Source organism: Harmonia axyridis, chromosome 4, assembly GCF_914767665.1.
Source record: "Harmonia axyridis chromosome 4, icHarAxyr1.1, whole genome shotgun sequence".
NCBI classification, from domain to species: Eukaryota; Metazoa; Arthropoda; class Insecta; order Coleoptera; family Coccinellidae; genus Harmonia; species Harmonia axyridis.
In genome coordinates, this window is record NC_059504.1 from 6,360,084 (window position 1) to 6,375,407 (window position 15,324).

A 15,324-nucleotide genomic window follows, 5' to 3' on the forward strand; every position below is an offset into this window, starting at 1 on the left:
TATTTTATCAAATCTATGAAAACCTTCGAACCAACTGCTTGGAAGAGGATGTAAGTAATAAACAAACAAAAAAAGTTGATAATCAGTCAAAATCCATTTTAATTATCACATACCAATAATTATAGCCCTAATAAAATTTAAATATAAACAAGAAAGATGCCTCACATCGTAGTGTGGTTAGTATTTCTAAGTCATTATAAATCACAGATTATATAACAATAATAAATTCTTAATTGATCCAGAATATATTCATTCACTTAGATCAGATTATTGTAATCATCATAACGAACAACAATAGCCTACCCATAACTGATAATTTCAAAATTACAAAAAATAAAAGTCAATAAGACATCATAGCTGAAACTTTTCGATAAACAACAAATTAAATTGGAAGAGACCTTGCAGAAAAAAAAATATTAAAATAAACTACAGTGCCAACTACCAATACAAATAACTATCTTGGCTCCTGTTTAAAAATGAATAAGGTAATATAAAAATTAAGTTTCCTTAAATATAAGGTTAAAGTAGTTCATCTTAAGAGAGCAAAACAAGATTTGCCAATATAGTGTTCGGATTAAGTAGATTGTATTGTAGTTTACATTCAATATTGACAACATAATGATTTCGAATGTTCATATTCAGTACATTCATAAGTTTTATTCCCATTATTCATGGTAATATACACTAACCTTGTTAGTAATTCTATTCCTTTATTTCTAAAGGGCAAAAAATATTTTGAACTCGTATTAATTGATAGCAAACTATACTCTAAATAACATTAATATTGAATTGCAACATTCATTCTTAATTCTCAAATGAAACAAACAAAAATTTGGTGTTGCAACACACAAATTCATTTAATAATATTTATAAACTTTAAAATATGAAGAAGAAAATATGAAAATGAGAGCTATTAGAAAAAGGAGGAACTATTTCATCACTTTTGCTTTTTAAGTAATATCCTTGCGAACTGAGAACTCATTTAAAATCTTTTTAACAATGATATAATAAAAAAATCTTCAAGCATGGAGCACCAAGAAATCATATAAAAATATGTTTGTGGAAATAAATCATAAATATCTGGCACTTTTCAGTTTCAGCTATAATCTCAATCAGTATTAGACTAAAGTCATTTCTTAAGTAGTTCATTATTGTTTTTCAAGTTGGCCCAAAAAGATCTTGATATAGAGGTTTTCAATATTTTATCTAATACAATAGATTCGAAAAATATTTGATAAAATCAATTTTTATTCACAGGAAGATATTTTGTTACTCAATATGGAGAAATTGAAGTATATATGATGGGAATATAATAAAAAAATACCTGCCTGCAAACAAAATTCAATAAAAAAATTTTTTTAACGAGAACACTACTCACTGAAAACTTCTATGTCCAGATGGTTAGACAACTATATATATATTGATTTTTCAATATATAAAAATATTGTGTGAAGATAAAAAAACAGTGCGAATCTTTCTATTTTAAGAGCATAATTGTAGGGCCGCTTTCATCTTCCAAGACACATTTCAAACTGATTAAAAAACTGTCTTATGGAAAACACATTCAGGAATAATAATAAAACTTAACTTTGTTTTCAGAGCAATAAACTCTCACTGCTAGCATTCAGATTGGGTAGTGATATAAAAACAGAATTACTTTTTTTCATAATATTTTCAGTCTTTGAATGCTCTACATTAGGACTTACAACTGAAGGATGCTGAATGTCCAGCGCAAGAATTTCTCTTTCTTTCATTCTGGGATCCATCCAACTGTTCCCCTCGTTTGGTTTCGGTTTGTCCAATTTCTCTGGCGTCCTTTCACAGAGATCTTCAATCTGAAGAAGTTGCTTTTATGACATAAGTGTTGCAATTTTTATGGCATTGGTTTAATCAAAACACTGAGGGAATAACATATAGTGGAACAAAAATGTTGTTCATCTCAAAAGTGGACACACACAATAAAAGTAGATTAAAGCTATTAGGCCAATTGAAAAGTCACCGGTCTGATGCACAGATGGCGGTGCTAGTATTAAATCTATATGATTTTTAGTTAGTACCAATCTTCAAACGATACATGTCAAAATTTGACAGCAGTCCTACCATTAGTTTGTGAGATATTGCATTGTGAGTGTAGCTACTTTTGTTATTTCAAAAAGATGGAAAAAATCAGTTGAAGCAAAATCTTGGCTTGATGAAGAGTTTCAGGGGTCTGCACCAGGAAAATCAACCATCATTGATTGGTATGCTAAGTTTAAACAATAAACAAATAAACGTAGTGAAATGAGCACCAAAGACGGCGAATGCAGTAGATGCCCAAAAGGGGCTGTCACCGACGAAAAAAATAAAAAAGAATCACAAAATAATTTTGAATGACCGTAAAGTGAAGTTGATCGAGATAGCAGACATTGTGAAGATATCATCTGAACGTGTACATCATATCATTCACGAATATTTGTACATGAGAAAGTTGTGTGCAAAATGGGTGCCGCACGAGCTCACAATCGATCAAAAGCAATAACGTGTTTGCAGCTGTTTGAGTGCAATAAACACGAATTTTTGCGACAATAGATGAAACATGGCTCCATCATTTGACTCTGGAGTCCAATCGACAGTCAGCTGAGTGGACTGCACACGATGAACCGAATCCAAAGCGAGGAAAAACACAACAGTCAGCTGGCAAGGTTATGGTATCAGTATTCTGGGATGCGCAAGGTATAATATTCATTGATTACCTCCAAAAGGCGAGACCATCCACAGCGATTATTATATAGCGTTTCTGGATCCTTTAAAGGAAAGGATTTAAATCGTTAAAAATGGCCCCAATCGAAGAAAAAAAGGTGCTTTTTCATCAAGACAATGAACCGTGTCACTAATCAATGAAAACAATGGCAAAATTGCATGAATTGGGCTTCGAATTGCTTCTGCATCCACTGTATTCGCCAGATCTGGCCCCCAGCGACTTTTTCCTGTTCTCAGACCTCAAAAGAATGCTCGCTGGAAAGAAATTTAGCGCCATTGAAGAAGTAATCGCCGAAACTGAGGCCTATTTTGAAGCGAAAGACAAATCGTACTATAAAAATGGTATCGAAAAGTTGGAAGATCGCTATAATCGCTGTATCGCCCTCGAAGGGAACTATGTTGAATAATAAAATCGAATTTTGCCAAAAAAATGTGCTTTACTATGGTAGACAGGGAACTTTTCAATTGTCCTGTTATACTCAGAAAACCAGACTGGGTTAGCCGACTTACCTGAATATCATCCTTAGGTATAGATGAATTACTACTATTCTCATCCATTTTGGCTTTATCTACAACATCTTCTTTTTGGAAAGTAAAACATAGCTGGTGATTATTATGGGAATTGTCTGCATATGTTGATGGCACATTGTACTCCACATGGGCTTGGATTTGCGGAGGAAACTGCTGTCCTAGAGCTTGGTCATAAGTAAAACTTGTAGATGGAGGCATTGGATTAGGCTTTTCAGGTGCATTCTGCACTAAAATAATTCTGAAATAAACAATTGTCATAAATACTAATAGGCTTCAACGAACTCTGTTCAGTAAACGACACCTTGACTTATCAAAATTTGTGGTCAAAATAAAACTAGCTGCAGTGAAAGAGCATTTACAAGAAGACTCAACAATTGTATTTCACTCAAAGAACCAGTAAAAAAATTGAAAAGATTTGACTTGAAGTAACTACTGTTCATAACTACATCTTGGAATTTTATCAAGTGATTCATTCTCCCATAGAAATTTCCTATTATTGTTTTTACCTGTTATATGCCTTCCATCTACTGAATAAATGTAAGTACTGCCTGCATTGTATGTACATAAACACAGCACCTCCTGTAAATCCTACGGCAACTACTACCAACTTCGTCCAAAATGGCCAGGCTGAAACCAAAGATAAATTCAATATATTGCTGAAGAATTCCACTGCCGAATCGATCAACAGATCCAAATTTGTTCAGAAATGAATGAGAATTTCAAAAATAAATTTCAATTTGAGAAAAGCAGTGTCGTACCAATTTTTTCTCCAAAAATATTTAATCCCATACGGACGCCACTGGTTAAAATAATAAAATTGTTTGTACCTCAGGAAATGTATCTTGATGCAGTGAAAACTTGTACCAAATTTCATAGAAATATCTACAATAGCATCATCGTGGTTATATAAAAATGGTTTTTTTTCTGGGAACTTTACCACCCTGTATCTCAAAAGTTAGCAAGTTTACGACATACATTCATACGAAGTTTTTTCCTTAAAATGGCTCCAAGAACCATCCCCTCAAATATCAGCATATCATTAAGGAACATCCTGCATACAGGGAGGTACAAATGTTAATGGCAGATTCTTCAAAAGAATATCACCTGTTTTTGATTTATTCTTCGTTCATTTTTATTTTTATCTTTCAAATATCAGCTGGTGTTTTTTTATAGACATTAGCATACTTTTTTCCAATGAATTTCATTTATTTGTAGTATTATAAAACAAAATAATCTTCGAAGTTATGGTAGGTTGAGATTGAGCCGTCAATATCGACCTGTTATTTCGTCTGTGGGCACCTTTAGATGGCGAGAATCGGAAATAAGTCGTAAATTTCCCCAGGAATACTCTCGAAGTATTTAATAATAGCATTTTGTTCGATTTGAATAATGTATATACATAAAAATATAATTATGTATATAACATCGGAAGGTATGAAGAAAAAGTTGATATGGTGATTTGAGAATAGCCGAAAACTGGTTTATATTAAACACATATTTCGAGTTTATTTATAAAACCGCTATAATGATGGTGCAAATGAGGAATTCAAAAAAGTCAGTATGAATCAGTATCAAGTTCTAATGAAATAAATGGATTTTGGTTCATAATTTCTAATGATAGACCTTTGGAACGGCTCGAGGAAAAAAACAAGCACAGAATGTTACAATTCATGTTTCGAAATGTGTAGAATTCGAATACTGAGTTGAAGACACTTTCAAATGTAGATTATGGTTCATCGGAACATCTCATCCCAACATATTTATAATGGTTGAAAAATGAGAAGAGAACGGAATTTTTTTTTCTGCAAAATGTACTATATAATATTTTTTTAATATTTTCTGAATGCCAAATCGGTTCTTAATCCGAATATGTAAATGAAATGATAGTTTTATATTTATTTCAAGTTATTTCATTCAAAATCAACCTGAGGAAATTCAGATTCCATATGCGGAAAATATCACTGTGTCCGTAAAGTATGGAACAAATTCATTTTTAGCTAAACAGACCATTTTAAGAAATAATCCTGAAACAAGTCGATTTTTTATTTTAATTTTCCGTATTTTAAAATAATTATCTAATATAAGGGTGAATTACTTTCGAGTAATGACGTCACCGTCATTTTTTTCAATGGAATACCCCCATTTTGTCTCAATTTTCCGATTACTCTAGCTGAGCTGATTCCAAAAATGTATCATATGTCGATTCCAATTGGTACAGGTTGGAAAAAAATGCAATAGTTTTGTGTGTGCTCATAAAGTAACGCGTAACATTCTTTATTAGTTAAATTAACAATATTATCAAAAATACCTATTGTCTAGCGGCAATTGGTTTGAATGTACCACCCTGTAGTTTGTTACATTTTCAGATTAATAAAAATGAGCTGTTTCCAAACATGTTTGGTACTTTGTGGTCTAGCAGACAGAATATGGAAGAAATTATTTCTTATTTTTATACATTTTTATTAATCTAAAAATGTAACAAACTACAGGGTGTTACATTCAAACCAATTGCCGCTAGACAATAAGTATTTTTGATAATATTGTTAATTTAACTAATAAAGAATGTTACGCGTTACTTTATGAGCACACACAAAACTATTGCATTTTTGTCCACCCTGTACCAATTGGAATCAACATGTGATACATTTTTGGAATCAGCTCAACTAGAGTAATCGGAAAATTGAGACAAAATGGGGGTATTCCATTTAAAAAAAAATGACGGTGACGTCATTATTCGAAAGTAATTCACCCTGTATATTAGATTATTATTTTAAAATACGGTAAATTAAAATAAAAAATCGGCGTGTTTCAGGATTATTTCTTAAAATGGTCTGTTTAGCCTAAAATGATTTTGTTCCATACTTTACGGACACAGTGTCTATGTTGTCTATGGTTCTATAAATATTTGATTTCCAAATTTTTAAGTTTCATCCTCGACTATAGTAGAAGCCACTATCGTGGTTAAAGAAGTAGAAGGAGAGAAAGATTTTTTTAATCTCTCTTCAATTATTAGAAGCTTTATAATTTAGTTTTTATTATAGTCGAGAATGAAAACTTCAAAATTTGACAATTAAATATTTATTGAACCACAGACACATGGATACATTTTCCGAATATGAAATCTGAATTACCCCAGGTTGATTTCAAATGGAATATCTTGAAATAAATATAAAAATACCACTATATTTACACATTCGGATCCAGAATCGAATGAGCATTCAGAAAATATAGGAAAATATTATGAAATATATTTTGCAAGAAAAAATCTTCTGTTTTCTTAAAAACCGGAAGTTCAAATGGAGAAACAATTGGTGAGAAATAGACTCTAGACCTTCTTATTCTGAAAATCAGTCAAATTTGCAAAAAATTTTTTTTTGGAAAAATGGTTTTTCCTAAATAACTTTCCCTGTCCTTGATCGATAGTTTTTCCGACAACATATTTGGATAGCCCCTGAAAAATACTATCTTTCTGATGAGTCACTTTTCAATATTGCTCAAAAGATAAACCACAAAATCCAGTGACCCGCTTACGTGAAACACCCTGTACATGCCAAATTTTAGGATTTTGGGAGGATCGTATCAACAGAACCAATCATATAGATAAACTAACCGACAACAATGACACATCTCATATATATTTAGGTATACAGAGTCCTTTGGTCTCCAAGGACGAAATAAGCGCATAAATGAATGAGCCAAGTCAGTGTTTTCCTCGTTTTTTTTAATTTACCTATTTTGATAATTTGAGGTATTCTGCGATAAAAAAATGAAGGACAGTGTCGATTTGCAGTACTTTTGAGAAGCTTTCGTTCTTCATTGCAAATTGCTACGTCAAATACCGAGTTAAACTTGAAATTGATAATAAAGATAAACGTTGAAATTCTTATCAAACGTCACCAGTAAGTGAATTATACAGATATTGCTACTGGCTTAATCGATAAGTTGGAATGAAGGCGAAGCTGACATTGAATATTGATTAATTTTTATTGATAGCACACAAATAATTTTGCTCAATAACAGAACGAAAGCTTATTGTCGTGATACTCATAAAGCAGACCTAAACGGAAATAAAAATGATATTATTCGTTGCTGATGTAGATTATTCACGTTCACGTCTTGTTTAAAACATTCTTTGTATCTCCGTCTGTGCATCATTAAATTGAATTATCTGTATGCTTCACGTCTATGGAAGATTGAAACCGACGATATTTTTATCCTTTCATAAATCATCTTTATTTGATACAAAAAAAAATTATAGTCAATATATCAATAGGAAATTCATAGCAAACAAAAACTTAGTCCAGTATTGGCAAATCTATGATTTTTGGACGATGAAAGTAATCTGGAACATACAGTACTGTAAGGAAGCATTTAACTTTCCCATTTTGGCGACCCCGATTGGGATTTTTTTTAAAACTACATTATCCTTGCAAAATAACAATTTGTTTACAACATTATTCTTTGTTGTGAACGTTCTTCGCCTCAGGTTTGAAATAATGGACTCATGTTTCAACCCTAAGAACTTAGTCTTATCGCTATGAATTTTGCCAAAAGATTCGGAACTGAAATTTAATTTTTTTTTTTGGAGCAGTTGTTCCCCGAACAGGCCTTTCAATAATTTCGTCACTAGGTCTGTGATATTCGAATTTTGAACCGGGAATGATCTCAAAAGATGAGGTTTGACTCACAGATGAAGAACTCGTGGTCAAATTCAAGTGTTTCCGTCCAGCCGTAAACACGACAACTCCCGCATAGAAGAATCTAGAAATTGTCAGAGTAGGTTCGTATCTCGAATGACACCAAAATTAAGTTGGTTGATAGGCAAAATCCGACAAGGGGTTTCGTAAATTTGACCGTTGGAAACCATAGACACAACCATAGAAAATTCAAGAAGAACATTGGAAAAGAAATAACCAAATATTCCCGCGACGACAATTTCAAGCTTCATGCAAATTTTTTTGTTGTAGCGCCGTCAAAACTGTTCAAGCATAGTTCTGGGTATGAATGTGTGATAGCAATTTCAAGCTTGAACTAAAATTTCATATTGATCGCGTCGTCAAATGCATAGAAAATTCAAAGTTTCGGAAAAAAACCTAATATTTTAGTGACTACAGCTACGACCTAGTTGAGATTTTTCTTTATTACATCTAAATTTATTGTATTGTCTTAAAAAAATGCCCTTTATAAATAGTGCAATTATCAAAATGCATTTTCAGGAATCGACTTCAGTACTAGCTGCAACTTCCCTTTTGTCTTTTATTGACTAAAAAGTTTTCTTCAATATGATAATTCATCTTTTGTCAATTTTTCTTTCTATAATCCTTTTTTGACAAATTATGTAAAATGTAACATTTTCTGGACTTCACGCGAAATTTCTTTTGCAATGTAAAATTCAAATCCGATTCTTTGTTTGATATTTTATCAATTGTAAAAAAGCTAAATTACAGATGACTATCAAACTCCCCTTGAACATGGAGGTCAATTGTTCGAATTTAGCAACAAAAGGAAGCAAAGCGAGAAAAGAAATTTTGTAATAACAATTTTAATTGAATAATATATACTTATTTCACTCATAGAAGAAGTAATCTCTTACTATTGAGATGGGTTCATTTTTTCCAAGGCAGAAAAAATTGGATTCTTTGAGAATAACAATAAAGTAATTTATGGTATTATAATATACACAATAAATATCTGAATATTGAAGAGTTAATTGGAAAACCTGCCTCAGATATCTTATGTTCTCCATCAATTAACATAAACTGATAAATATTTTAGTGCGAACGAAGACAGTGTAGCTGTAAATATGTAGTAAATTTCCAAACATTACACTTGCAAGGAAGGTTACAAGATAACGAATGATAAGATAATTTAATAATTTAACAATAGAAAGTAGAGGGTTAATCGACTCAATGGTATAAACCAGACAATTATTTGTTATGCAAAATGGAGTATATTATCATCAACTCAAAAAATAAGTATGAAGGTATTTTGCCAGATAATCAAACAAACATTTCAATTTCATGAATTCAAAGCAATATAATTCAACCTAGGTGGGTGATAAATTGACCATAATAGCGCCAATTGTTTAGATTTCGAAATCCACATTCATTCAACAAATATATTGATTAGGAATAAAACTTACCTATCAAACCTTTTTGGACCTCTTCGGCTGCTCTATCAATAAGAACAAATAATGACCAGATAACACAAATGGCTGCAACACAATGAAACAATATTGCACATAATAATCTTCTTCTTTCCACACCACTCATTTCCAGTCTTCTCCACTGAAGAGAAAAATTTAATTAATAATAACATCAAATTAGTATCCAGCTATTCAATGATCAACTCAACCAATTTTTAATATATAAAAATAATATTAGGCCTGAGGGTCCAAATTCGCTAAAAAGCTGAATTTCAATAATACATGAAAACGATAGAAAGATTACAATATATAATTTCTAGCAAAAAATGTTACCTTCACAACAACAAATATTCATCGAGTGATAAAAACTTTAGGATGTGCAAATTTCAACAGTGAGCTTCCATAATTTTAGCAAACAGATATATTTAAATTTTATTTCATTATTTTCTATTCTATATTCTATAATCACATTAAAATTGTTACATAACTGTTAGTATTATTATTCTAATTTTAATGGAATAATAAATATGTAAAATATAATCACCCTCTCGCTAAGATCAGTTAAACTTTAAAGGAGAGTAGTGCATAGTGCAGTGAATTATTGAATGCTCAATGATCAGCCAAATGAGTTAAAACTAGTACTTATACAGTCAAAGTTTAGGTTTAATATTTTTGTAAACTATTTTAAAAACAAGCTCACATTTTCTGTGTTCACACAATAATAATTCTAGTGATTCGAATAAATAATTCTGAGAATTTTTTTTTCAAAAGTCCCATTACTCTTTGAATCATTAGCAATATGTTCAATATACTTAAGATGCATGAATTCGGTGCAATACTTAAAGGGCAACTCACAAATGTGTGACCTGTACAATGAGAAAAAATGAATAACATTGATTTTATGGCAATTTAATACTTACTTCTGACAATGGTTTAATTTTAGTATGTAGAATAAAGTTGAACTTGCATAATTCACAAGATCTGGTATCGGAAGCGGCTAACCATTGTCTAAGACACGACTGGTGCACATATTTCAAACTACCAGAGCAATAGCAAGGGGATAACAAAGGATTATCGAAGTCAGCTTCACAATGGCATATTCTACAAATGTCTCCATTCGAATTAGATATATTAGAAGACGAATCATATTTGGTACAATCTTGTTTTTCAGGAGGCATACCACTAGGATTCACATCACAGTTAATTTTCACTTTTATGAATTGCTTTGGCATTACAATATTGATGAAGTAGCAGAATTACTTCACACCATAACTTATTAAAAAGAAATTACAGAATATTGGAATATCACAATTTCAAAATTATTCAAGTTCGGAGTGATGATTTATAAATAATTATAAATAGAACTATTTATTGTTTGACAAATACATTTCTGAAATCTGTTGACATACGCATGGGACATTTGAACTACGGTTATTTAAACTAAATTATTTCACAGATCTTCTTTCATAGCCAATGAGAAAGCACTGCTGAATTAGATTTAAGCTTTTAATTGCAAATTTTACATCTATTTGGGATTTTTTTCTTCGTGTTTACAGTATAGTTTGTATTTTCTTTTGAGAATTTCATGTTATTTTATAGAAATTTGAATTTTAATGGTACAATTCAGCTTATTCTCCTACCCAAATAGATCAAATTTCTGTGGTCAAGTTTTGTTTGTTTTCTTTTTCCGTGCCAGATACACGTTTATGTCAAAATAACAGCTAACAGGTCATTGTTTTATGGCATAAGTACAGTTAAAATTTTGCCTAACAAGTTTCATCAACCTCATTATGTGAAATTTGTGGTTGTAATGTAAAAATAAAAATGGCATTTTTGTGCCCGGTTAGAATTCGGAGAGGGAAAAAGAAAAAACGTGAGTGGAGTAACCGTTAATTATTCCTAATAATTAAGAAATTCTCAAACTGGATCCTTGTAATGAGTACAACATGAACTACTTCTAATACTATTAATTGCAGCCTCTTCGGTTGATTTAGATAAAGAAATTTCAAGATCTAGCACTGGTCTAAGCCCTGGAATGGGAAGGATAACTGGTTCTGCTAGTATTGAAACTTTAGTCAGGGTTGGAATTGAAAAAGAACATGGTCTTTCCCCTGATAGCAAAATGATAGTTCTACATGACTTTACACCTTGTGTGGATGATGAATTAGAAGTAAAGAGAGGCCAGGTAAAATACTAATTGATGTTTTATGGGGATTAGGTATTTTATGATTGGAAAAAAAAAATAATTTTTTTAGATAGTCAACATACTCTACAGAGAAAATGACTGGGTGTATGTTATTGGAATGGACTCAAGACAGGAAGGTTTCATTCCATATTCCTACTGTACCCCTTACAATAGTGATTTAGCTGATCACTCTGTGAAAAAAAAATTGCCAAGAGAAAGACAACCAACATCGGGAGAAAGCTCTGATGCTAACCATGACTGGTAAAAAAATGAATAATTAGATTGCTATTTCTTCAATCATCATTAATTCCAAGACTTGAAATGCAATATAACATGACTTATTATAAACCAATATATTAAAAAATATAATTTTTCTAGTGATGTAGTTGGAATTGATACCAGTGATTGTGAGTCAGTGGTTAAAAAACAGACTGCTAGTTCACCGATTAGTTTAAACTCTGAACCATTTTCAAAGGACCCTTCTGGTCGCTATATTGTATTATATACATTTATAGCTAGAGATGAGAATGATGTGTCTGTAGAAAGGGGGGAATTTGTAACAGGTTAGTTATTTCAAGTAGCTTTATCGGCTAGTAGTTTTGAAATTCATCAAAGTTTTAGAGTTGCATTGAGAATTTGTCTCCTCGAATTATTTCTGATACAAATATTAATTTGACTTTTTATTTCATTTTTAGTATTAAATAGAGAAGATCCTGATTGGTATTGGATAGTTAGAAGTGATGGTCAAGAAGGATTTATACCATCAGGTTTTGTTTACCCAGCTGATAATGTGATACAAGGTAGGGGGACAACTTTATCTCACTGGATACTTATTTAACCCATATCAATAAGTTTTAAAGAACCTATTGTAAAATATGTTTATTTTTTATTGTAAACCTTGATGAGAACATTATTTTATCTGTAATAATTTGTGCATATAAAATTTAATGCCTCTTGTGTTTTCATATTTTTAACAATAAAATTCATTTTTCATTAGTAGAAGAGTATTTCAGTTTTTTTTTTAACATAATTGGTACCTATGATTGAGAATTCTAGCTTGGAATGATTTCTACTAATTGCTATACTGTAAGCTTCAATTATGCAATATTTAGGAGTCATGCTTTCATTAATTATCACAAAATATTTCTATTATGGTTGAGGTGCTCTTTTTTCAAAGTATAAATCAATAAGTCATAAATTCTCATATGTTGCTCTGCTACAAGAATAATTTCATAGTTAGTGACTAGTTGAGTTTATTCTTTTCTAGTCCTGAAATGATGACATGTCGATTATTTTCTAAGAAATAAATGAATAGTATATTCTAAAACAAGTTGCAGAATAGGCTCTTATTCCAACACGAAAGCATGAGTGTTGGAATTGTTGAACCTTCTGCAACGAGTATTAGACGATATTTTTGCTATTTCAGTTAAGTTTTGTTAAATATTGTCGAAATCTAATGAAAAATTCAGATTATACATCCTAGTGACCGTTTTTCGTACTGTAATGAACGATACTGAAATAGAGACAAAAATATAAGAAATTATAGGATTACTGAACCTAAGTAAAAGATCTATCATTTAAAGAACAAGATAAAATCACAGATAAATATGTACTTACTATGTTTGGAAAATTAACATAGATTCGATTACTATTTAATAAATCTCTTTTTTTACAATTTCTGATCATCGTACTGCTAAGTTTCAAAAGTGTTTCACATACAACGCACTGAATTTTTTGAATAGTGTACACAGAAATGTTTTTGATCTAATATAAGCTTAGTTCAAGAAGCCTCCTATCGAATTTTTAGTTTAATATTTTCTGTTTATTGTTTCGATGAAGTGTTCTATCCTCTAAATTATTGAGTATATATGTGTATTGTTGTGATGTGATAATCTGAATTTTGCTAATTGTGCGTGATATGATTTTTTGAGTGGATCACTCCTTATGTACTCATGTAGTTTTTGAAACAGACAATCAGAGTTGAGTGTAAGAATAGTTTTAGACTACACTTCGCCTCGGCTTGATTTGTCTTATATCTCTTTACAATAATCTTTCGTACTTTTCATGGAAAATAAAGACGATTTATCATTTTTGCAATTGAGGACAATTGCTTGCTTTCCAATATTAAAATGATGTGGCCTTTGATATTTTCTGGTTCTCAGCTTTATGCTCCTTGATATATTCAACCCTAGATTGATGCTTTATGTTCTATCATTCGAGTGTTAAGTGACAAATTTCAATGTGATGTGTATTTAGTGAAATTTAGTATACCTAAATTAGGAAAATAATGTTATGTCATTTGAAAGTTAGCTGTTTTATTTTTTATAGGACATCTCAACTCTGTAACCAGTCAAAATCAGAGCACAAATTTCGCCACAGGTAGTAATACTCATCACCATCAAACCCAAGGGGGTGATGATCTCAGATATCATGGAACTGAATTAGTTATGTTATATGATTATAAGGCGCAGGCGCCTGATGACCTGACTGTAAGACGTGGAGACTGGATATATGCAGACCTCAATAACCAGACTGTTGATGGATGGCTGTGGGCATATGCTCCAAAAACTCGTAAATATGGTTTTATACCCAAAGCTTATGCTAGACCTCCGGCTATGACAAGTCTTTAAGGAACATTATTGTTTCAACAAAGCGTGATATTTGATATTTTTTAACAGATAAAAAATCATTAATACTTCCATTGTTAAAGGAAATCTGAAAAGTCTAAAAGCCAATTAACGTACTACCAAGATAAAGGACTTGTTCACCTACTCTTTCAATCTAGCATCTCACAAGAACAAGTCCTTAATTTGAGGTTATGTAATTTTGCCATTTTTGTTTACCAATATTTCTTGTAAGAAATCTGAATTTTCAAAATACTCGATTATTCCCATTTATCCTACATGTTGGAAAAAACCAATATGTCCCAACACAACATTTGTATATTGTAGAATAGAATGAAAAATTCAATTAAATACTTTCTATAGTCTCAAAAGGACACTAATAGCCTTCAATCAAATTCTTTGAGAAAAACCAAAGACTAACAAAATTGACTATTTAATAAGTTTCTCATAAATTATTTATTGGAGATAAATGGAATAAAAAATTTGAAATATTGAAAACGAAATTTGTGAAATGATCGTTGCATTTGGGACTATTCAGCCTTCTGAATTTTGCTCAAGCTATCTTTGATTTGGGGCTGTAATTAATTTTGCTTCAAAATGATTTCTTCTACGGAACTGGAATGATTGCTTTACTTTTATTTAAATTTGAAAAATTGTATATTTTGCTATTCTGTATTTTTGTTGTATATGATGAATATTTTTTCGCAATTTTCTATATAAATATTTCTACATAATTTTAAATGCAGTGATAATCTAAGTGCCTTTTAATGTTACTATAACTAATATAATGGAATAAAAATTTTATATTAATATTGTGTATTTTTTTATTCAAATATGAATTATTACCATTCTTCTGGTTTTTCTTCATGATATATGATTTTTTGACTCAGGAAAATTTTGGAACAAGGATGATTGAATTTGCGGGAATCAATATTATACAGGGTGGCCATTTGAAAACGAAACAGACGAGATTACAGACGAAATAAAGTTTTTCGATAGAAATGCTCGGACAGGTCGATTTCTGTTTCGAGGGGGACAACTTAAGATGTAGGTAACGGACGCATAACGCTTCAACCCTTGCTGCTACAACCCCCACCCCC

General features: G+C 31.1%; 2 protein-coding genes across 2 annotated transcripts; one reads left to right on the forward strand and one right to left on the reverse strand.

Annotated features, from left to right (window-relative positions):
• Positions 1–81: 81 nt before the first annotated feature.
• Positions 82–10,807, reverse strand: LOC123679297 (E3 ubiquitin-protein ligase MARCHF8). The gene is made up of 5 exons (XM_045616809.1): positions 10,336–10,807; positions 9,413–9,557; positions 3,777–3,897; positions 3,250–3,508; positions 82–1,835 (listed from the first exon to the last, which is right to left on the reverse strand). The coding sequence occupies exons 1-5, from the start codon at positions 10,645–10,647 to the stop codon at positions 1,596–1,598; spliced, it is 1,077 nt and encodes a 358-aa protein (XP_045472765.1). The 5' UTR covers positions 10,648–10,807; the 3' UTR covers positions 82–1,595.
• A 274-nt stretch (positions 10,808–11,081) lies between these two features.
• On the forward strand, positions 11,082–15,034 carry LOC123678237 (SH3 domain-containing protein Dlish). The gene is made up of 6 exons (XM_045615144.1): positions 11,082–11,288; positions 11,392–11,600; positions 11,671–11,861; positions 11,979–12,163; positions 12,296–12,400; positions 13,929–15,034. Exons 1-6 carry the CDS (start codon positions 11,240–11,242, stop codon positions 14,228–14,230), a joined length of 1,041 nt encoding a protein of 346 aa, XP_045471100.1. The 5' UTR covers positions 11,082–11,239; the 3' UTR covers positions 14,231–15,034.
• The last annotated feature ends 290 nt before the right edge of the window (positions 15,035–15,324 follow it).

Excerpts from the sequence above, each read along its gene's own strand:
- LOC123679297 (XM_045616809.1), bottom strand. The coding sequence starts at position 10,647 with ATGCCAAAGCAATTCATAAAAGTGAAAATTAACTGTGATGTGAATCCT. Across the intron at positions 3,509-3,776 it reads AGATGGAAGGCATATAACAG|AATTATTTTAGTGCAGAATG; the intron begins GTAAAAACAATA and ends TGTTTATTTCAG. Across the intron at positions 1,836-3,249 it reads TACCTAAGGATGATATTCAG|ATTGAAGATCTCTGTGAAAG; the intron begins GTAAGTCGGCTA and ends CAACTTCTTCAG.
- LOC123678237 (XM_045615144.1), top strand. The coding sequence starts at position 11,240 with ATGGCATTTTTGTGCCCGGTTAGAATTCGGAGAGGGAAAAAGAAAAAA. Across the intron at positions 11,601-11,670 it reads TAGAAGTAAAGAGAGGCCAG|ATAGTCAACATACTCTACAG; the intron begins GTAAAATACTAA and ends TAATTTTTTTAG. Across the intron at positions 12,401-13,928 it reads AGCTGATAATGTGATACAAG|GACATCTCAACTCTGTAACC; the intron begins GTAGGGGGACAA and ends TATTTTTTATAG.